The 23,314-nt window shown below is 48.2% G+C and overlaps 2 protein-coding genes across 4 annotated transcripts in view; one reads left to right on the forward strand and one right to left on the reverse strand.

Moving 5' to 3' along the window:
• HJURP (Holliday junction recognition protein) overlaps positions 1-6,462 on the reverse strand; it is a 74,403-nt gene extending 67,941 nt beyond the window's left edge. For 2 of the 3 annotated variants that reach the window (XM_069757772.1, XM_069757771.1), the window contains exon 1: positions 6,245-6,332. In XM_069757772.1, the coding sequence (XP_069613873.1) occupies positions 6,245-6,277 (33 nt within the window). In that variant the 5' untranslated portion in view covers positions 6,278-6,332. Of the gene's footprint in view, positions 1-6,244 lie in introns of all 3 variants that reach the window. The other variant, XM_069757774.1, reaches the window with a different exon arrangement.
• A 90-nt stretch (positions 6,463-6,552) lies between these two features.
• Positions 6,553-23,314, forward strand: part of MRPS23 (mitochondrial ribosomal protein S23) — a 33,930-nt gene continuing 17,168 nt past the window's right edge. Inside the window, exons 1-3 of the mRNA XM_069757775.1 lie at positions 6,553-6,777; positions 7,319-7,495; positions 15,894-15,968. Of these exons, the coding sequence (XP_069613876.1) occupies positions 6,686-6,777; positions 7,319-7,495; positions 15,894-15,968 (344 nt within the window). The 5' untranslated portion in view covers positions 6,553-6,685. The remainder of the gene's footprint in view (positions 6,778-7,318; positions 7,496-15,893; positions 15,969-23,314) is intronic.

Here is a 23,314-nt window from a genome sequence, read left to right on the forward strand (position 1 = left end):
CCCCGCACTGTGCATAATGCATAACACACTGCGGGGCTGGGATTACCAAGGTGGGTGGCCGCACAGGCGCAGTCTGCAAGCCTGGCTGGGACGTCAGATGGCCAGAGCTTACTGCGCCTGCACGAGACAGTACTACACAGCGCAGGCGCCGGATTTCATGCGAAAACAGCGCAGAGGGGGTGGCGCCCGGAGCCCCTGAAGATTTGAGTGATGGCAGTGTGGCGGTTCAAGCAGGGGTGTGAGGACCTGCCTCCCTGGATAAAGACAGGCATTTTGGAGAAGTTATAAAACGCTTTATTTTGGGAATACATGCACCAAAAACTAAAAGAGCCACCTTGTTAGAATGCAGCATTACTGCTGCACAAGGTGGCTCTTTTAGTTTATAACGGCTGGAGGGGGTGACAGTGGCCCTTTAAAGAACGCAAATCTTTTCATACTTGACGAGTGCACCATGGCACCCAAATACGCTTTGAGCTTAATTGACAGACTTCTGCATGAAGTAATGACTACAAATGTTGCTGAAAAAAAATGAAATTCCGTTTGGGGGTAAAGTTTTTGTCATTGGCGGAGATTTTAGGCAATGCCTTCCAGTCATACCAAATGGAACAAGAACAGATGTTATCAAGTCCAGCTGAAAAACGGCTGACCTTTGGAAACAGTTTAATAGGCTCCAACTAATTAACAACATGCGATCTTCTGACCCAGAGTATAGCAAATGGCTTTCTAAACTTGATAACGGTGAACATAGCAACGAATACAAACTTGGAGAAGACATTATTGAAATACCAGAAGACATGTTGTGTACTGACTGCATCGTAACTGATGTTTTTGGACAATGCATTGAAATTGGGTTCCCTGAAAAATGCCCACAGGAAAATTCCCCACACAGAAAATTGCCAATTACAGCATCACAAAACTTTCAGATCAATGATATACACACGACTCCTATCCATACATCTCGTACACACATGGCACCACTCCGTACACCTCATACACACACGGCTCCTCTCCATACATCTTGTACACACTGCACTACTCCGTACACCTCGTACACACACGGCTCCGCTCTATACACATTGCACACGCTGCTCCGCTCCGTATACCTTGAACACGCATGGCTCTGCTCCGCACACCTCGTACACACGTGGCACCGCTCCGTACACCTGGTACACACACGACTGCTGCATACACCTTTCACACTCTGCTTCGCTCCGTACACCTCGTACACACACGGCTGTGGTCCGTACAACTCTTACACACACGACTCCGCTCTATTCACCTTTCACACGCTGCTCCGATCCATACACCTCGTACACACGGCTCTGCTACATCCACACTGTAAACACCTCCTGGCCTCACACATACACTTACTCTCCTCTGGCGCCATGGCAACCAGCAGAGTCCTGTACATGGAGGTCCTCCCGATCTATCATGTGATCCCTGACTCCTCCCATCCTGTGACCTCACCACAGGTCCTGTTCGCACAGAGAAGCCATTACGTGGTGTGCTGCTCTGCGGGTGCAGCCTGTGCAGGGACTCAGGGAGCTCTCAGCTGACCGGGTGATATCATATACCTCCCAACTAGTGCGGGACAATTAATGTCCCGCCCGGGATCGCGGGGCTGACTGTCAAAATCAGGACAGTCCCGCTGGATCCGGGACGGTTGGGAGGTATGCTAGTGTATGTGTCCCCGTTCTGACCCTAATGCATAATCAAAAACAATAACATTCTACTCACCTTTCCTCTGCTCCCACGTCGCCCAGTGTCTTTTGTAGCCACCGTACAGCCCGGCAGCTGACATCGGAGTGTGCGCGATTTCATGCACCGCTCCCTGTTGCTGCACCTCTGATGTCAGCTCACAGCCAACGCGCCGGCAGCATGTATCGCAGTGCTGGGACCCCACGGGTCTCTGCAACATGATGCATGTCATCTGGATCTGCATCTTCAGTGAAGACGCAGATCCAGCAGAAGCAGGCACCTGTACCCCCTGTAATAATTAAATATTGTTCTCCTGCCCTGCAGAGTATCTCACCTATAATTCTATATTATTCTCCTGCCCTGCAGAGTATCTCACCTATAATTCTATATTATTCTTCTGCCCTGCAGAGCATCTCACCTATAATTCTATATTATTCTCCGGTCCTGCAGAGCATCTCACATATACCTGCATACTATCCCTCTGTCCTGCAGAGCATTTAGCCTATAGCTCTAGGCTATTCTCTGTTCTGCAGAGCATCTCACTTATAAAAGTCTCTACTGTTTTTCTGTGGGTATTCATGTCTGTGGGCACTTTTCACATATCATGTGAACACTTTGCACCTGAAATATCATAGATCTGAAACTTTGTGATGATGCAATTGGCAATTTTCCATGTGGGGAATTTTCCATGTGGGCATTTTTCCTGTAGGCATTTTTCTGGTCACCTTGAAATTGATGTGAACGACCAAAGTAGTGTTGAGAGGGCCTCTTCTCATGCAATTCTCTGTCCCAAGAACAATGACGTGGCTCTGCTAAATTCACGTGTGATGGATAGAATGCCTGGAGAGTATAAGTTGTACAAAAGTGATGATTCAGTGGATGTAGATAATGAAGAGGAACGAGAGCATTATCCAGTTGAATTTTTAAATAGTCTTACACCATCAGGAATGCCATCCCACAGACTACAACTCAAAGTTGGAACAATCAATGTTTCTGCGGAATCTAAATACAAAAAAATGGTCTATGTAATGGTACTCGCCTTATTGTTACTGGACTCCATTCTAACGTCATTCAAGCAAGAGTGATCACTTGATCAGGACAAGGAGATGAAGTGTTCATTCCACGCATTAATTTATGTCCCTCAGACACCGGTCTTCCATTTAGGCTTCGATGTTGACAGTTTCCAGTTAAACCAGCTTTTGCCATGACAATAAACAAGTCACAAGGTCAAACTCTACACAGTGTTGGCATATATCTACCGCAGCCTGTTTTTGGTCATGGACAACTATATGTTGCATTTTCAAGAGTTAAAATGAGATCCAACGTCAAGGTGCAAGTTCTTCCTACCGCATTACAAGGAAAGTTGCTTATAGGTAGTCAAAAGGTATTCACAAAAAATGTGGTGTACAAAAATATTTTAGGTTGATATTGTTAACAAATATATTAGTGTCTATGTACTTCTTTTGTTCGATGATCTATTTAAATACAGTTAGATATTCATGTAATGGCTTATGTATTTTGATGATCTGTTTCATAATTTCATTCAATTGTATTAAGTTCCATGAGCAATAAAATTTAATGATAATATAGAAAATCCTGTGTATTCATTGCATTATTCTGAAATCTTCATAAATAAACTACATACATATTCTAGAATACCCGATGCGTTAAAATCGGGCCACCATCTAGTATATTATAATAGTATCGTAAAATTCATATATATATGAAGAAACTATCGGATCACACGCAGAGCGCATTGGGATCTGAAGCGCCTGAATCACTGTCACACGACTCGGATGAGGAGCGGCGCTGGATAAGGAAGATGGTGCTCGGGGAGTATTTAAACACGCCGACATCATGAGAGTGCTTCTTAAGGTTTCTTTCACACTTACGTCTTTTTCCTCCCGTCGAGTTTTGAAAAAACAGAATCCTGCAAATGCAGGATCCTGTTTTTTCCTCATAGACTTTTATTAGTGACGGATTGTGATGGATGGCCATCCGTTTCATCCGTCGTGCACCGGATCCGTCGGAAAATAGCGGTCCGTCGTGCGGAGAAAACGTTCAGAGGAACGTTTTTTCTGCACGTCGGAAAATCGCTCATAGACGGGTCCAGCGCTGTCCGTCGTTGGCTATAATGGAAGCCTATGGACGCAGGATCCGTCGCTCACCGTCAAACACAGGAATCCAGCGACGTATCCCGTTTTTTCATTCTGAGCATGCCTGGAACCATTTTTCAAGTCTGGGAAATCTCAATCAATCTCTCATTTTATGCATTAAAATTCACAAGATCGACGCATCCGTCTGGTTAGGCCTCTTTCACATTTCTGTCAGGTACTCCCCGTCGCAATGAGTCATTTTAGTAAAAACCGCATCCTGCAAATTTGCCCGCAGGATGCGTTTTTTCCCATAGACTTGTATTGCCGACGGATCACGACATATGGCCACACGTTGCGTCCGTCGTGCACTTGTTGCGTCGGGTTTTGGTGGCCCGTCATCTGGGAAAAACATTCAAGGGAACGTTTTTCCATCTGCGCACGCCCGGCAGGAAATGTCTCTCTTTCCTGGCTTGGACTGCAGACGGAAATGTGAAAGCACACACTTCCATCGGTACGTCACGCCGACGCTTTGTGACGGGCGACTACCGACGGAAATGTGAAAGTAGCCTTACCGGATGCGTTACGTCCATTTGCCGATCTTTTTACAACATCCGTCGATACGTTGCTCCGATGCATTATGACGGCCGTCTCAAGATGGAAGTGTGAAAGAAGCCGAAGGCTACTTTCACACTAGCATCAGTACGGGGCTGTCGCCATGTGTCGGCCCGACGTACTGATGCAAACTGCAAAAAAAAACAAAAAATGAACAACGGGGGCAGTGGATGCAGTTTTACAACGCATCTGCTGCCCCATTGTAAGGTGCGGGGAGGAGGGGGCGGAGTTCCGGCCGCACATGCGCGGTCGGAAATGGCAGACACGACGCACAAAAAAAAGTTACATGCAACGTTTTTTTTTGTGCCGACGGTCTGCCAAAACACGACGCATCCGTCGCACGACGGATGCGACGTGTGGCCATACGTCACTAATGCAAGTCTATGGAGAAAAAAACGCATCCTGCGGGCAACTTTGCAGGATGCGTTTTTTCTCCAAAACGACGCATTGCGACGTACGTCACACAACGCTAGTGTGAAAGAAGCCTTATACGGCTGTTTGCATTAGAGTGCTATATACACCCGGGAGAGATCAGAATGTTAGACATGGATTTTCTGTCATAGTAAGGTCTTTTAATGTGTGCAGCAAAATGTTAGAAATGTTCTACCAGTCGGTGGTGGCAAGTGCCATCTTATTACAATCACGTGCTGGGGTAGTAGTGTGCGGGCCTCTGATGCTAATAAGCTGAATAAGATTATTAAGAAGGCAAGTTCTGCAAGCTGGACTCTTTTGGGGAGGTAGTGGAGAGAAGACTCTGAGAAAGTGTATGGCGATTATGAACAATAATGCACATCCACTATATGAGCTATTCATGAGACAGAAGAGCACCTTCAGTAACCGGCTAATACTTCTGAGGTGTAAGAAGGAAAAATTTAGGAAATCGTTTGTGCCAACTGCCATGGGAATGCACAACAATAACATTAGGGTTAAACCACCAAGGTGAATGTCTACTTATTTCTACTTTTCAGTTCACTCGTTGTGTATGTCCTATTCTAATGTATAATGTTCTTCTGTCAACAAACTGTCATGTCAACTAAGTAATTCATTTTATGATGTAAGTTGTGCTGCTGTGATACCATAATTTCCCACGGGATCAATAAAGTGTATCGTATATTTGAGGGTTTTTAATATTGTGATTTGCTGCAAGTTTTTGTGGCGTAAATTGAGGTTTCTGGTGAATATTTGGAAAAGTTGTCAATTTTGAAACGATCCAGTCATCTCTAGCTTATAAACGGACCTAACACGCCCTAACGGACCCCACAAACCATCAGCGCAGGGACGAGCGGACCCCTGGATGTTCGGGTTCAACAGAACTACAGTTCAAAGTTCGATACCAGAACGCTAGCCGAACCCTATAGAAGTCAATGGCGACCCAAACGCTCTGTCAGTACAAACTTCCAGGAGACGTTCTGTTCATTCTGGGTGTCCGCTACCAGCCCAGAACTATTCAGTTAGGGGGTCTCATCCCTGGTGCTGTGACATCAGACTCTATAGCATCACTGACTGTCCCTGCACACACAGGAGCCATGGTCACACTGTCAGTCACCTCACCGTCTGGCCTTATCATCATTACTGGCTGCTGTAGGGAGCACGTCACACAGCCGACACCCGCACGGGTCACACAGCCGACACCCGCACGGGTCACACAGCCGACACCCGCACGGGTCACACAGCCGACACCCGCACGGGTCACACAGCCGACACCCGCACGGGTCACACAGCCGACACCCGCACGGGTCACACACGTGCTACACCGAAGCTCCTCACAGAGTGTGTCAGACCCGGGCTGCAGGCTCAGCGCTCCTCTGTGTGCCGGGAGAGCTGCCCGCCATCATTACCTTGGACTCTCCTGAGGTAACGCTCTTCTCCATGTCTGCGCTGTGACTGACTGTGTGCTGAGCCGGGAGACATCAACTGAAATTCAAACTCCGGGCAACGTGCTCTCATTGGCAGGAGCGTCCGTCACGTCATCACTCTCCGTCTCCTGATTGGTGGATTGTCAAAGTCACATGTGATGTGTGAGTCCTCTTCACTGTCGTACCGGCTTGAACTATGTAAATAACCTACACGTTCTTGGTCGGATTGCTCGGCGTTTGATTACTCTGCCTGCTGTGGTAATAACGAGCTGATCAATTCTGTTGCGCTCGTATTATAAGTGCACTGCCGTAAAGTGTCGTAACAGTAGCCTTATTGCTATTTAGCCGGCTTTTGGGCAGCGGGCTCCAGTATTAAATATGGCCGCTGCGGTTTCAGTCGCCAGCCCGCACTGTAGATGACCGATGCTTGGATTTGCGGGATCAGGAAGCCGTCGTTCCCCGGCCGGTAGCATGGCAGGCAGCAGGCTGGAGAAGCTGGGCACTGTGTTCAGCAGGTACGTGTTGTGGTGGGGGATGGACGCTGCCTGGTGATGTGGTGCCCGGGGTTTGCCAGTCATCAGCCTCATCACCTTGTATCTTGGTGTAGAGATTATTGTCTTTTTGAACGTTATAATCCTATAAATTGATCACGTTACATTCAGACGGTCCCGTCACATCCCTTTCTGGTCATGTGATGATCACTTTTGACCTATGGAATAAAATGGATAAACTGCTGCAGTCAGAGGTCAGGGCGACATTGTCACGGGGGCTCGGCGATGAATACGGTCACTATGGGGGAGTGTTGTCTGTGGACGCCCCTTATATCCAAACACTAGTGGACACAGACAGAACAGGCCCCTGTCCAAGCATAGTATAAGGACCCCCTGCCCCTCATAATGCACAATTGCACCTGCTTTGGAGGTACTAGTGGCCCCCTTATCTCTTGGGCCCCTGTGTGGCTGCACCAATGATGCGTCCGCCCCTTCATCCAAACCTCTTACCGCGTGAGTGTGTCTGTATTCAGGCAGATGTGTAACTGTGGCCTCTGTCTGATAGAACACGAGATCTGATGCGTGCCGGAGTCATAAAGCCCAAGGAGAAGCCCGTCTGGTACGATGTGTACGCCGCCTTCCCACCAAAGAGAGAGCCAACCTACGAGAAGCCACTGAACCGCAGAAACAAGCTGCCGGACAACGTACCGGAGATTCTGTACAGCGAAGATGTCATCCGGGCGTAAGTGTCGGCTGTACCTGGATAGGGGGCTCATACATCCAGTAAGGGGTATGGGTGGCATCTGATTGCTACACTGCTGTTGAGGGACTTTCACTTTGCATCCTGGCAACTGTTCGTTGCGCACGAATGCCCCCGCAAAACTGGATTTGGGCGTATGCACCAAGGGGGCCATAGACTATAATGGTGCTGACAGTGAATGTCGCCTGAATCCAGTTTTGGGGGGTGTATGTGTTAGGAATCTCGAGCCACCTCCACTGCGGTCTCCCATTCTTGTCCAGCCGCAGTGGAGTCTGCTCAGCAAAGACGTCGGTCCCAGCGTCTTGCTCATTCTCACTCTGTTCTGAGAGTTACTGCTGCTTCTCCAGTCTCTGCCATTAAAGTCAGTGCTGGTCAGCAGCGAGCGGACTTCTCTGGGACTAAGTCCTTGTCTGCACGTACTGAGCATGTCCAGGGTAAGATCTCCCGTTGAAGATCGAGGGTCATGTGCTCAGGCTCTGCAGCACATTCCATTGGTCCTTTTGGCAGGTCTTGGAAGGGCAAAGGTACTGTAGCCACTTCCTGTGCTGCTGCTATATAAACTGTGCATGACCGCACGGCCATGCGCTAGTATTGTCTTACAATTGAATACGTGTGTTTGTTGTGAGTGCAAGTCGTTCATTAAATACCCCTACCCTATTGTATGACTGTTCGCGTATGGAGTATGGCTGCTATCTAGCGCCCGACTAATCACTCAACGTGTCACACACGTATCAGCGTCTATTGCTGTGACCGCCAGTGCGGCGCCACGCGCCAGTAGTGCGCTTCCTGACCCACGTCTGGGTGCTTAGTGGTGCCTGCCAGCACGGCACAGTTCGCACTTCGGTGCTCTAATTATAAGAGTTGCCTAACACACCCTGTTGCGGTGTTGTCAGCAAGTGGTCTAATCGGACTTCAATCCTGTGTCTTGGGGTTGTGTTTGCTGACTCCTTGCTTGCACTCTTTAGTGCGGTATTGCGGACCTGTGGTTTTACCGGGTTCGCTTCCACCGCCATATTACGCTGCCATTTACTAGCAGCAGGTTTTTACCTGCACGGTGGACCCCGGACTGCGAACGCATCTATTACATCTTTCTTGGTGCGTTCCGCCAGTTCTTACAGAATACTAGCGCCAGGGTCTGGCTAGTAAATGGCAGACGATCAGCGTTTACAGCGGTACATCCAGCAGCTGGAGGGAAGGTTGGCGGCTCTAGAGCATTCAACCTCAGCTGTGGATGTCACTGCTGTCGCTGTTCAGGCTGCAAGTGTAGCCGCAGCCAGTTTGTCCGCTGCCACCTCTGCCCCGACTTTATCCCGTCTCCCGCTTCCTGACAAGTTTGCTGGTGACAGTAAACAATGTCGCGGATTCGTAAGCCAGTGCTCCATACACCTCGAGCTCCTGGCGGCTCGTTTCCCTACGGAACGGGCGAAAGTGGGATTTATTTTCTCTCTCTTGTCGGGCAGGGCTTTGGAGTGGGCAACGCCACTTTGGGAGCGTGATGACCGTGTGGTACAGAGTGCTCCGCTCTTTATGGACGCTCTGAAGCAGGTCTTTTTGGGACCCCGTATTACACACGATACCGCGCTCCAGTTATTGACAATCACTCAGGGTTCGTCCGTGGTCAGTCAGTTTGCCATCCAGTTCCGGACTCTAGCCTCGGAGTTAGAGTGGTCGGATAAAGTTCTAATTCCGGTGTTCTGGAGGGGACTGGCAGACCACGTGAAGGACGCCTTAGCCACCAGGGAGATACCCGCCACACTGGAGGAGCTTATTTCTCTATCTACCCGCATCGACCTCCGTTTTCACGAACGAAGGTTAGAGCAGACCCAGTGTAGGCAGAGGTTTAAACTGGCTCCCACCTTCGCCAGACCTCTTGAATCTTCCGTTTTGGCGTCCGACTCCCATGAGCCCATGGAGGTTTCTCGAGCGGGACCTAAGTCTCAGGCCGCTCGAGTACCCATGGTTTGTAAAAATTGTCACCAACGAGGACATTACACTAATAAATGTCCACGGCGGTCGGGAAAACGATCGCGTCTAGTAACCTTAGGGGGAGGTTCACTAGACACAGCGGCTTTTTCCTCCAAACTGTCCTTTAAAGGGACAATCCTGTTTGACTCATCCACTCTACCAGTCGAGCTTGGTGTGGATTCAGGAGCAGAGGGAAATTTCATGTCCTCTGCTTTTGCTCTGCGCCACGCTGTACCACTTGTTATGCTCGCCAAACCTGTAACTGTTAGAGTTGTGAATGGGTCGACACTTCCACAACAAATCACACACCAGACTGTTCCATTCTCGTTGTCCATGTCCCCTTCCCACCAGGAGATTATTTCCCTTCTAGTCCTACCCGAGGGAATGGATGAGATTTTACTGGGAATACCCTGGCTCCGTTACCACTCCCCACATATTGAGTGGTCTTCTGGGAGAATATTGGGTTGGAGTAAGTCTTGTATGGGCAGGTGTGTGAGTGAGTGTGTACAGGTCTCTACTACCGAGGTACCCGCAGACCTTTCATCTCTTCCAAGGTACTATTGGTGCTATGCAGATATATTCTCTAAAAAGGCAGCAGAGACTCTACCGCCTCATCGCCCCTATGACTGTCCTATTGACCTCTTGCCTGGAGCTGAACCTCCTCGGGGAAGGGTATATCCCCTCTCTCTCCCTGAGACGGAGGCTATGTCTCAATACATCCAGGAGAATTTGGCAAGAGGATTCATTAGGAAGTCAGTGTCTCCTGCAGGGGCGGGATTCTTCTTCGTACAGAAGAAGAACGGGGAATTACGTCCTTGCATTGATTACAAGGGTCTCAATGCTATCACCATTAAAAATAAGTACCCGTTGCCCCTGATATCGGAGCTCTTTGACAGGCTAAGGGGAGCAAAGATATTCACCAAACTAGATCTGCGGGGTGCCTACAACTTAATTCGCATCCGTGAGGGGGACGAATGGAAAACTGCTTTCAATACCAGGGATGGGCACTATGAGTACCTGGTGATGCCCTTCGGGCTCTGTAATGCCCCAGCCGTTTTTCAGGACTTTGTCAACTATATCTTCCAGGATATGCTTTCCACCTCGGTTGTAGTCTATCTGGATGATATTCTCATCTTCTCTCCAGATATTGACTCCCACCGGAGAGATGTTGGCAGAGTCTTCGAACTCTTACGGGCGAATTCCTTATATGCAAAGTTGGAGAAGTGTGTGTTTGAACAGGAGTCCTTGCCTTTCCTGGGCTATATCATCTCGGCCCAGGGATTGGCTATGGATCCTGCCAAACTACAAGCAGTGATGGACTGGCAGGAACCCCATTCTCTTAAAGCGGTGCAGCGCTTTATGGGGTTCATAAATTACTATCGCCCGTTCATTCCCCACTTCTCAACTTTGGTAGCTCCCTTGGTATCCCTCACCAAGAAGGGAGCGAATCCCAAATCGTGGTCCGAAGGGGTCTCCAAGGCCTTCTCTTCTATAAAGTCCCATTTTGCCAGTGCTCCTATCTTACATTGTCCCGATGTGGGTAAGCCATTCCTTTTGGAAGTGGATGCCTCATCCGTTGGTGCTGGAGCAGTCCTCTATCAAAAGGATGCTCAGGGTCGGAAGCACCCATGCTTCTTTTTCTCAAAGACCTTCACACCAGCGGAGAGAAATTACTCCATCGGGGATAGAGAGTTGCTGGCAATGAAGTTGGCCTTTTCGGAGTGGAGACATCTCTTGGAGGGTGCTCGGTTCCCATTCCAAGTTTTCACGGATCACAAGAATTTGGTCTATTTACAAACAGCCCAGCGGCTGAATTCTCGTCAGGCCAGATGGTCCTTGTTTTTCTCCCGGTTCCACTTTACCCTACATTATCTCGCCGGGGAGAAGAACATTCGTGCTGACGCTCTCTCTCGCTCCTTTGTGTCAGCTGAGGAGGAGGAGGACGAGCCTCGGCTCATTGTCCCTTCGGAGAGTCTGAGAACTGTAGCTCCGGTTTCGCTGGAGTCTGTGCCCCCGGGCAAGACTTTTGTTCCCATCAATTTGCGTCCGGAGGTTCTCGCTTGGGCTCATTCATCCAGAGTGGGTGGACACTTTGGGGCAAAAAGGACATCTGAGCTACTGGCGAGGACGTACTGGTGGCCACATATGGTTCGTGACGTCGGAGACTACGTTCAGGCATGTGTCTCTTGTGCCAAGAATAAGTCTTCCCGACAACGGCCAGCTGGTTTGTTATACCCTCTGCTGGTGGCAGACAGGCCCTGGGAGATGGTCGGGATGGATTTTGTTGTGGGTCTGCCCAAGTCTCGTGGCTGTACCATTATTTGGGTAATCACCGACCATTTTTCTAAAATGGTGCATTTGGTGCCGCTTCCCCGGTTACCTTCTGCACGGGCCTTGGCAGCGTTGTTTGTCAAACACATCTTTCGTCTTCACGGTATGCCAGACAAAATTGTCAGTGACCGAGGTCCCCAGTTTGCGTCTCGGTTCTGGAGAGAGCTTTGTCGTCTTCTCAGTATCGAGTTGAATCTCTCTTCGGCTTATCATCCCGAGACGAATGGGTTGGTAGAGAGGGCCAACCAGACCTTGGTCACATATCTGCGACATTTTGTTTCGGCTAAGCAGGATGACTGGGCATCTTTGCTACCGTGGGCGGAGTTTGCTCTTAACAATACTGTCGCTGATTCCCCCTTAACTATGGTCAGCATCCGCGGGTACCTGTGCCCATGCCCGTGTCTTCCACCGATTCCAGGGTGGCAGACTGGGCTGTGGAGGCACGGGACATTTGGGATCGCACTCAGGATGCCATTCAGGCTTCCAAGGAGAGAATGAGGTCCTCCGCCGACGCACATCGGCGCCCCGCTCCAACCTTTGCTCCTGGCGACTTAGTGTGGCTCTCCGCCCGTAACATCAGGCTGCGAGTTGAGTCTACCAAGTTTGCACCTCGCTACTTAGGTCCTTTTAAGGTCCTTGAACAGGTTAATCCTGTGTTTTACCGTCTGGCCCTTCCTCCACGCCTAGGTATCACCGACACCTTTCACGTGTCCCTCCTTAAGCCCGTCTACATGTCCCGGTTTTCTGAGTCATTTACTGGGACGTCGGGTTCGTCTACGGACGATTACGAGGTGAACTCTATCTTGGGGTACAAGGTGGTTCGTGGCAAAAAATTTTATTTGGTGGATTGGAGGGGTTACGGTCCTGAGGATAGATCCTGGGAGCCTGCTGAGCACATTCGGGCTCCGCAGCTCATTGCTGCCTTCGAAAGTAGCGAGGCCCAAGGAGGGGGGGGGGGCCCTAGGAGGGGGGGGTAATGTTAGGGGTCGAGTTCCCGCTTCTGCACAGGGGGAATCTCGAGCCACCTCCGCTGCGGTCTCCCATTCTTGTCCAGCCGCAGTGGAGTCTGCTCAGCAAAGACGTCGGTCCCAGCGTCTTGCTCATTCTCACTCTGTTCTGAGAGTTACTGCTGCTTCTCCAGTCTCTGCCATTAAAGTCAGTGCTGGTCAGCAGCGAGCGGACTTCTCTGGGACTAAGTCCTTGTCTGCACGTACTGAGCATGCCCAGGGTAAGATCTCCCGTTGGAGATCGAGGGTCATGTGCTCAGGCTCTGCAGCACATTCCATTGGTCCTTTTGGCAGGTCTTGGAAGGGCAAAGGTACTGTAGCCGCTTCCTGTGCTGCTGCTATATAAACTGCGCATGACCGCACGGCCATGCGCTAGTATTGTCTTACAATTGAATACGTGTGTTTGTTGTGAGTGCAAGTCGTTCATTAAATACCCCTACCCTATTGTATGACTGTTCGCGTATGGAGTATGGCTGCTATCTAGCGCCCGACTAATCACTCAACGTGTCACACACGTATCAGCGTCTATTGCTGTGACCGCCAGTGCGGCGCCACGCGCCAGTAGTGCGCTTCCTGACCCACGTCTGGGTGCTTAGTGGTGCCTGCCAGCACGGCACAGTTCACACTTCGGTGCTCTAATTATAAGAGTTGCCTAACACACCCTGTTGCGGTGTTGTGTCAGCAAGTGGTCTAATCGGACTTCAATCCTGTGTCTTGGGGTTGTGTTCGCTGACTCCTTGCTTGCACTCTTTAGTGCGGTATTGCGGACCTGTGGTTTTACCGGGTTCGCTTCCACCGCCATATTACGCTGCCATTTACTAGCAGCAGGTTTTTACCTGCACGGTGGACCCCGGACTGCGAACGCATCTATTACATCTTTCTTGGAGCGTTCCGCCAGTCCTAACAGTATGTTGTCCTTACAAGGGTCAACAAATTAAGCCAGAACTACACAGGGGCTTTTGTCCATGACACAAGTCCAAAGATCCCAGAATGATTCCATATATTAATAAGAGATTTTCCAGTTTCAGAAAAACACTGTCCTCCTCATGCAGTTTTTTTTTTAAACCGCTTTATACTCACTCCCCAGGTCCAGCACAGAATGTGGACCGCTGCTCACAGTGTCTGTTATTGTCTGCAGCCCCGACATCATGTGGCCAGCGCTACAGCCAATCATTGAGCTGAGTGACTCCAGGCCTCTATTTGCTGCAGCGCTGTCCACATCAAGTTAATGCTGCAGACAAGAACATACAAAAGCAGCGGATTAGTCTCCGCACTCTACCTGGACCCATGGAGGGTGAGTAAAACAAACTGCAGCTGGAGGGAGACACAGATCTGAGATCAGAGGAACATTGACTTTACAACTGATATATATGATTTACATTTAAAATAAAAAAAAATATATATATATCTATAATATAACGGTGGGAGCGTCACTCTGTCCGAAGCCTTTATAGACTGCGCAAGTGCGACATGAGTGGGCGGAGTCAGCCCTCGCTGTGCTGGCTGCAGGGGTGCTGTATCCATTATAGCCAGTGCCGCACTGAGGCGGTAAGTACAGCCACACTCGCCCGCACTCGGGCAGTACAGCCGGAGAGAGAAAGATGGGAGCAACATATGGCAGAATGGAAACAGGAACAGGCAGAATGGGTGCAGCACATTATAACAGAATGGGGGCACAGGATGGGAGCAGAACATGACAGAATGGTTGCGCACGATGGGAACACCACGTGACAGGATGGGAGCAGAACATGACAAGACGGGGGGACAGGATGGGGACGCAGGATGGAGCAGCACATGACAGGATGGGGACGCAGGATGGAGCAGCACATGACAGGATGGGGACGCAGGATGGGTGCAGCACATGACAGGATGGGGACGCAGGATGGAGCAGCACATGACAGGATGGGGACGCAGGATGGAGCAGCACATGACAGGATGGGGACGCAGGATGGAGCAGCACATGACAGGATGGGGACGCAGGATGGAGCAGCACATGACAGGATGGGGACGCAGGATGGGTGCAGCACATGACAGGATGGGGACGCAGGATGGGTGCAGCACATGACAGGATGGGGACGCAGGATGGGTGCAGCACATGACAGGATGGGGACGCAGGATGGAGCAGCACATGACAGGATGGGGACGCAGGATGGAGCAGCACATGACAGGATGGGGACGCAGGATGGAGCAGCACATGACAGGATGGGGACGCAGGATGGAGCAGCACATGACAGGATGGGGACGCAGGATGGAGCAGCACATGACAGGATGGGGACGCAGGATGGGTGCAGCACATGACAGGATGGGGACGCAGGATGGGTGCAGCACATGACAGGATGGGGACGCAGGATGGAGCAGCACATGACAGGATGGGGACGCAGGATGGGTGCAGCACATGCCAGGATGGGGACACAGGATGGAGCAGCACATGACAGGATGAAGACCATATACCAATATAAATGCTCGCCACCCGGGCGTAGAACGGGTTCAATAGCTTATATATATATATATATATATATATATATATATATATATATATATATATATATATATATATATATATATATATATATATGTGTATATATATATATATATATATATATATATATATATGTGTGTGTATATATATATATATATATATATATATATATATATATATATATATATATATATATATATATATATATATATATGTGACCAACCCCTTTAATGTGGACGTGTTGTGACTATGAGTTTGTCACAGCTGTGACTTGAATTTCCAGCAGATTTGGCTCTTCTGCAACTATGTTGCAGTCACAGCAACCTGCTGAGGACACAAAGACGAGATCGACTATAATTCTGGTGCAATGTGGCCCTGACAGTGCGACATTTGACCTTGTGACTATGACCTGGTTAAAGTCGCTATGTAGCCCAGCTTAATCATTATTCATAATAGTTCAGTAATTTTACATGTATTAGAAATGGTTGGTTACTTTATTTGGTGTAAATTCCTTTGGTGGTAATTTATTTTTTACTGTTGAGTGGTATTGCTGTTTTGACAGTGTTGTGTTTTTTTTTGTTTTTGTTTTTTTTTTCAGCAAATTTTATGAGACGTATGGTAGTTCGGGAATATTTCATTTGTACAGAAAGAACTTCAGATCTGTTTGTGAAAGGTAAGGTGGATGGCCGATTAAAGATAGTAATTATTATCAAGATTTATGAAAACTTAGGTAGTTGGTATATTGCAATTAGCATGAGATGATGTCCTATAAAACTAAGACTACGCCGATTCCACATGGGCAGAGTGTGGCCTCTGGTCTCCTGATCCTAAATCGACAGTTTCATAGATATGTGAGGCTTTTGAGTTCAGGTCAGGAGACTCGTGGCCATTCTAGACATGGCAGTTTCATCTAGGACCGTCAATATTGGACTCGTGAAACCAGCCTTAGGCTATGTTCACACTTATCAGTTTTCCCACAAAAAAACATTTCATTTTACTGTCCCAGTAAAGTGAATGTTTTCCGAAATCTCATGTACATGTCGCTATTTTTTTTATTTTATTATTTTTTTTTTTTTCAGATTTGAAGCAGTTTAAAGAGGTCCAGTCCAAATTGATAATTCTGCAGTCACTTTGTGTGACTGCAGAATTATGAATTCCCCCAGCACGCACACACTGCACTGCGGGGATTTACTGTTTTCTGAGCCCGGACTGGAGGGTATGAGTTATACATACTCCCAGCCAGGTTCTGTCTAATGGACATGGCCTCGCTACATTCACTTGTATTGAGCGAGGCCTCCTCCTGTATAGGCATGGCAGACTAGAGAGTGTGTGGCCTCGCTTCATATAAGTGTATGGGAGCAAGGCCACGCCCACTGCGCGGGAGTGTGTATAACTTATACATATCCTCCAGTCCCAACTCAGAAACCAAAGAATCCCCATGGCGCACAGTGCAGATTCATAAGTCTGCAGTCACACATATTATCCAATACCAATTTCAACTTTAGCGGGCAGGCGTTTCCTTGGTTTCTCTGGCCTAGAGTAGGAAGATAAGACGCCTATAGTTCTGCTCCTAAGAACAAACAGTCTGTCTCTCCCTCTGTTTCTATGAGGAGGAACACGGTTGTGCTTTGGGGCGGCAGGACTTTGGTTGGCTTCTGTGGCTTAGAGCAGGAAGATAAGACTCTGCCTACAGTCCTGCCCCGGAGCACGGGCATATCATTAACTGAAACCTTCTAACACTGATTACACAAGAACCACAAGACGGAGTTCTTCACCCAGGTATTGTTTTAATCAGTGTAACACAGCCAACCTGACAATGCCTGTAGTTTACTTAGCAAAATCCTTCAGATGGGTTTTCTTTAAAGGGAACCTGTCACCCCGTTTTTTGAGATTGAGATATAAATACTGTTAAATAGGGCCTGCGCTGTGTGTTACTATAGTAACATAGTAACATAGTTAGTAAGGCCGAAAAAAGACATTTGTCCATCCAGTTCAGCCTATATTCCATCATAATAAATACCCAGATCTACGTCCTTCTACAGAACCTAATAATTGTATGATACAATATTGTTCTGCTCCAGGAAGACATCCAGGCCTCTCTTGAACCCCTCGACTGAGTTCGCCATCACCACCTCCTCAGGCAAGCAATTCCAGATTCTCACTGCCCTAACAGTAAAGAATCCTCTTCTATGTTGGTGGAAAAACCTTCTCTCCTCCAGACGCAAAGAATGCCCCCTTGTGCCCGTCACCTTCCTTGGTATAAACAGATCCTCAGCGAGATATTTGTATTGTCCCCTTATATACTTATACATGGTTATTAGATCGCCCCTCAGTCGTCTTTTTTCTAGACTAAATAATCCTAATTTCGCTAATCTATCTGGGTATTGTAGTTCTCCCATCCCCTTTATTAATTTTGTTGCCCTCCTTTGTACTCTCTCTAGTTCCATTATATCCTTCCTGAGCACCGGTGCCCAAAACTGGACACAGTACTCCATGTGCGGTCTAACTAGGGATTTGTACAGAGGCAGTATAATGCTCTCATCATGTGTATCCAGACCTCTTTTAATGCACCCCATGATCCTGTTTGCCTTGGCAGCTGCTGCCTGGCACTGGCTGCTCCAGGTAAGTTTATCATTAACTAGGATCCCCAAGTCCTTCTCCCTGTCAGATTTACACAGTGGTTTCCCATTCAGTGTGTAATGGTGATATTGATTCCCTCTTCCCATGTGTATAACCTTACATTTATCATTGTTAAACCTCATCTGCCACCTTTCAGCCCAAGTTTCCAACTTATCCAGATCCATCTGTAGCAGAATACTATCTTCTCTTGTATTAACTGCTTTACATAGTTTTGTATCATCTGCAAATATCGATATTTTACTGTGTAAACCTTCTACCAGATCATTAATGAATATGTTGAAGAGAACAGGTCCCAATACTGACCCCTGCGGTACCCCACTGGTCACAGCGACCCAGTTAGAGACTATACCATTTATAACCACCCTCTGCTTTCTATCACTAAGCCAGTTACTAACCCATTTACACACATTTTCCCCCAGACCAAGCATTCTCATTTTGTGTACCAACCTCTTGTGCGGCACGGTATCAAACGCTTTGGAAAAATCGAGATATATCACGTCCAATGACTCACCGTGGTCCAGTCTATAGCTTACCTCTTCATAAAAACTGATTAGATTGGTTTGACAGGAGCGATTTCTCATAAACCCATGCTGATATGGAGTTAAACAGTTATTCTCATTGAGATAATCCAGAATAACATCCCTCAGAAACCCTTCAAATATTTTACCAACAATAGAGGTTAGACTTACTGGCCTATAATTTCCAGGTTCACTTTTAGAGCCCTTTTTGAATATTGGCACCACATTTGCTATGCGCCAGTCCTGCGGAACAGACCCTGTCGCTATAGAGTCACTAAAAATAAGAAATAATGGTTTATCTATTACATTACTTAGTTCTCTTAGTACTCGTGGGTGTATGCCATCCGGACCCGGAGATTTATCTATTTTAATCCTATTTAGCCGGTTTCGCACCTCTTCTTGGGTTAGATTGGTGACCCTTAATATAGGGTTTTCATTGTTTCTTGGGATTTCACCTAGCATTTCATTTTCCACCGTGAATACCGTGGAGAAGAAGGTGTTTAATATGTTAGCTTTTTCCTCGTCATTTACAACCATTCTTTCCTCACTATTTTTTAAGGGGCCTACATTTTCAGTTTTTATTCTTTTACTATTGATATAGTTGAAGAACAGTTTGGGATTAGTTTTACTCTCCTTAGCAATGTGCTTCTCTGTTTCCTTTTTGGCAGCTTTAATTAGTTTTTTAGATAAAGTATTTTTCTCTCTATAGTTTTTTAGAGCTTCAATGGTGCCATCCTGCTTTAGTAGTGCAAATGCTTTCTTTCCAGAGCGTCCCTCCTGACAGCACCACCAGGAGGTTGTCCTTCTTATCCTTGATAGGGACAGGAAACACAGAAGAGGTTAAATAGCCCCTCCCCACCTCCACCCCTCAGTGTTTTTCCTGTCCCTATCAGGGACAGACGCAGAGGAGAGTGGCACGGCTTACCGTGCTGAAGATTCCAGGTCCGGTCGAGCAGGGCTCCCGGAGCGGCCTCATCCCTCAATCCGAGGGCTCTGAGAGGGCAGAGCGGGTCTCTGCATGGCGGCGTTGATACCGCCGGAGGTCCCTCAACGGCCGGGTGAGCTGTGCTCCCAACTCCGGTGCATCCCTCTTTAGGGGGCTCTGCACCTTCTCGCTGCACCAGCGGTGATTCCCCTGCTCGCGCCAGGAAGCGCGCCAGGTCGGGCCTGCGGTGTCATGGCGGCGCTCAGTGGGCGCCGGGTCGTCTTGGCGTCCCGCGTCATCGGGGCGCGTCGCGTCGGGGACGTGCCGCGTCATCAGGACGCGTCGTGTTGTCGGCGCGCCGGGTCATCGGGGCGCGCCGCGTCCTGGCGATGCGCTGGATCACTTGCGCCGCATCTTGACAGGTGCCGCGTCAGCGCTGCAATCACCAATGACTTCCGGTGGCGTTCCGGAAACAGCTGAAGCCTCAGGAACGCCGGAAGTTGGGTCGAGCTGTATCATACAGCCGAACAGTGACCATCACCCGCAGTAATCACCGGCAGCTGAGCTCGGAAGGAGGACGAATCAGATGTTCTGAAGACAGGTGAGATACCTATTTACTGACGAACATCTGACTGCACACTGATCCCAGAGAGATGGAGGGTGTAGATCGTCCAGAGGTCCTGTCGTCAGAGCTCACCCCTGGTCATGTAAGTTATACATAGGGGGTTTATATCATATGGCAACACAAAGCTATAGGGCCTCTTTATATCTTTTGCAGGATAAAGAGGCGTCCAAACGTCCAGCGTCAGGCCAAAAGCGCAGGACAAGTAAATGCCCTCTGTGCTCAAATAGACTACCAGAAGGGCACAGAAAAAAAGTATGTGATAAATGCATGGCAGGACTGCTGGAAGGAGAACAGGCTTCCCTTCTAGATAATATTAAATCTATGATCAGAGAGGAAGTACAATCCACAGTCTCAGCGATGTTGCCAGTCGACCCTCCCCGTCCTAAGAGACCTAGGTGGGAACAAGATCTCAGTTCGGAAGAAGGGGAGCTTTCAGCCTACTCCGCATCCGATTCCATGGAGGGAGAACCCTCTTCAAATATTCCCTCAGAAGAAAGAAAGAGGTACCTATTTGCCTCTGAACACACGGAGACACTGCTACAGGCTGTCAGAGATACCATGAAGGTAGAAGAAGCCACAGAACCCCTTACAGTCCAAGACGAGATGTTTGGGGGGCTCAGAGCTCGTAGGAGCAGAGTGTTTCCCGTAAATCGCCATATTCAGGAAATGATCTTAGAGGAATGGAGCGATGTGGGGAAGAAATTGATAGTACCAAGGGATTTCAAATATCGTCTGCCCTTTGACCCAGAGGAGACAAAGATCTGGGAATCAGTTCCTAAGGTGGATATACCGGTAGCTAAGGTCTCAAAAAAGACCGCCATCCCTTTTGAGGACTCTTCAGGCCTTAAAGATCCGATGGACAAAAGATCTGAAGATCTCCTCAGGAAAGCTTGGGAAGCTTCGGCCGCTGTCATGAAAGCCAATATTGCAGCCACTTCTGTAGCCAGGTCAATGTCTTTATGGGTAGAGAAACTAGAGACCCAAATTAATAATAAAATTCCTAGAGACGAGATCCTAAAATCTCTTCCGCTCTTAAAGATAGCAACAGACTTTATGGCCGACGCTTCGGCAGAGTCAGTACGGTTTGCTGCAAGGAACAATGCCCTGTCTAATGCAGCAAGGAGAGCTCTATGGCTCAGATCATGGTCTGGAGACACACAATCAAAAAATAAACTGTGTTCAATACCCTTCTCGGGCCTCCATGTCTTCGGTCCAGTATTGGACGAATTGCTTGAAAAAGCGGCAGACAAGAAAAAGGGTTTCCCGGAAGAGAAACCGAAAAACATACCGCCCTTTCGGAGGTCTCGATTTCATCCTAGGCAGGACTATAGAGGGAAAGGAAAAGGCGGAAGATGGAGCTACTCGAAGGGTGGTAGAGGCAGGGGTGCCTTTCAAGACCAAAAGTCAAAAACTAATAAACAATGACGCCAACTTAGTGGGTGGAAGGCTTCGGTACTTCCTACAAGGTTGGCAGAACATCACTCGAAACCCATGGATTCTAAGTCTTATAGAACATGGATACAAAATAGAGTTCAGCCGAAGACCTCCCAAAAGGTTTTGCCTAACCCAGACCCAGTCTTTATCGGTTCAACAGAGACTATTAAGGGATATTCAGGAACTTATCCAAATAAAAGCCGTCATTCCGGTACCTCATGCTCAGAGGTTCAGAGGACATTATTCGAGTCTGTTCTCCATAAAGAAACCAAACGGAGAATTTCGTACTATCATAAACTTGAAGCCCTTAAATCGGTCAGTCGTTTACAAACGATTCAAAATGGAATCCCTCAAAACGGCAATACCTCTGATCCGAGAGGGCTCAGTAATGAGCACTTTAGATCTAAAAAGTGCCTATTACCAGGTTCCCATCTCCGCCTCACACCAACAGTACCTCAGATTCGCCATAAAGGTTCAGGGCCAGATTCTACACTACCAGTTCACATGCCTGCCTTTCGGCATCTCATCAGCTCCCAGAGTTTTCACCAAACTCATGGCAGAGGTCATGGCGTTCTTGAGGGAGAAAGGAATACTCACCGTGCCCTATCTCGACGACATTCTGCTCATAGCAGACTCTCCACAACAAATGGAAAAAGACTTATCAACGACTATTTCACTCCTGGAAGAGCTAGGATGGCTTATAAACTTCGAAAAGTCAAACTTCAAACCCGAAACAAAGAAAGCCTTTCTCGGGGTAATCCTAGACTCGGTCCAGGAGCATACGTACCTCCCACTTCACAAGCAGGAGTCATTCAAAAAAGAAATTCAAAAATTTCAAAAACAAAAGCAAACATCCATAAGGAAGGCCATGCGAGTGTTGGGCTTAATGACCTCTTGCATTCCCAGCGTCCAGTGGAGCCAATATCACTCAAGACCCCTGCAGAAAGATATTCTCTCACGATGGGACGGCAGAGACGGAACCTTAGACAACAGGATTCGTCTGTCGCTACAAACGAAGAATTCACTGACATGGTGGACCATAACCAAAAATCTCGAAAAAGGAAGGCCTTGGAAAACATCGCCATGTATAACCATTACTACAGATGCAAGTCACAGTGGCTGGGGAGCCCACATAGAAGAAAGTTACTCCCAGGGGACTTGGCCGGTATCTGTGCAAAGCAGGTCCTCAAATTACAGAGAACTCAGGGCAGTCTGGGAGGCCCTAAAGGCATTCCAGGGGAAGTTAATAGACCAACACGTCTGTATTCTCTCAGACAACTCAACAACAGTGGCTTTTCTTCTGCACCAAGGAGGCCCAAAACATCATCATCTGCAAGATCTATCGGACTCGATATTCTTTTGGGCAGAACAGACAGTCAAGTCGATAACGGCGGTTCACCTGAAGGGAACCCAAAACCAGGTAGCAGACTTCCTAAGCAGAGAAAAATTATGTCCCACAGAATGGTCCTTAAACGAAGAAATCTTCCTCCAGATAACCCAACGTTGGGGCTTCCCAGAGGTAGATCTATTCGCCTCAAGGAAGAACGCAAAAACAAGGAAATTCTTCTCACTAAATCCAGGAGACAGACCATCAGGAATAGATGCGCTAGCTCAAAACTGGGACATGAGATTGGCTTACGCTTTTCCTCCATTGGCCCTAATACCAAGAGTACTGAGGAAAATTCAGGAGAGCCAGACATCGGTTATCCTAATAGCCCCTTACTGGCCCAAAAGGAGCTGGTTTTCCCTACTAAAGAAGATGTCCTGGGAAGATCCAATCCATCTACCAGTCGTGCCGGACCTTTTGTCTCAAGGGCCCTTGGTCCATCAAAACCCGGGCCTGTTACAGTTGGCAGCATGGATCCTGAAAAAGAGAT

This window comes from Ranitomeya imitator, chromosome 3 (assembly GCF_032444005.1).
Source record: "Ranitomeya imitator isolate aRanImi1 chromosome 3, aRanImi1.pri, whole genome shotgun sequence".
Lineage (NCBI taxonomy): Eukaryota > Metazoa > Chordata > Amphibia > Anura > Dendrobatidae > Ranitomeya > Ranitomeya imitator.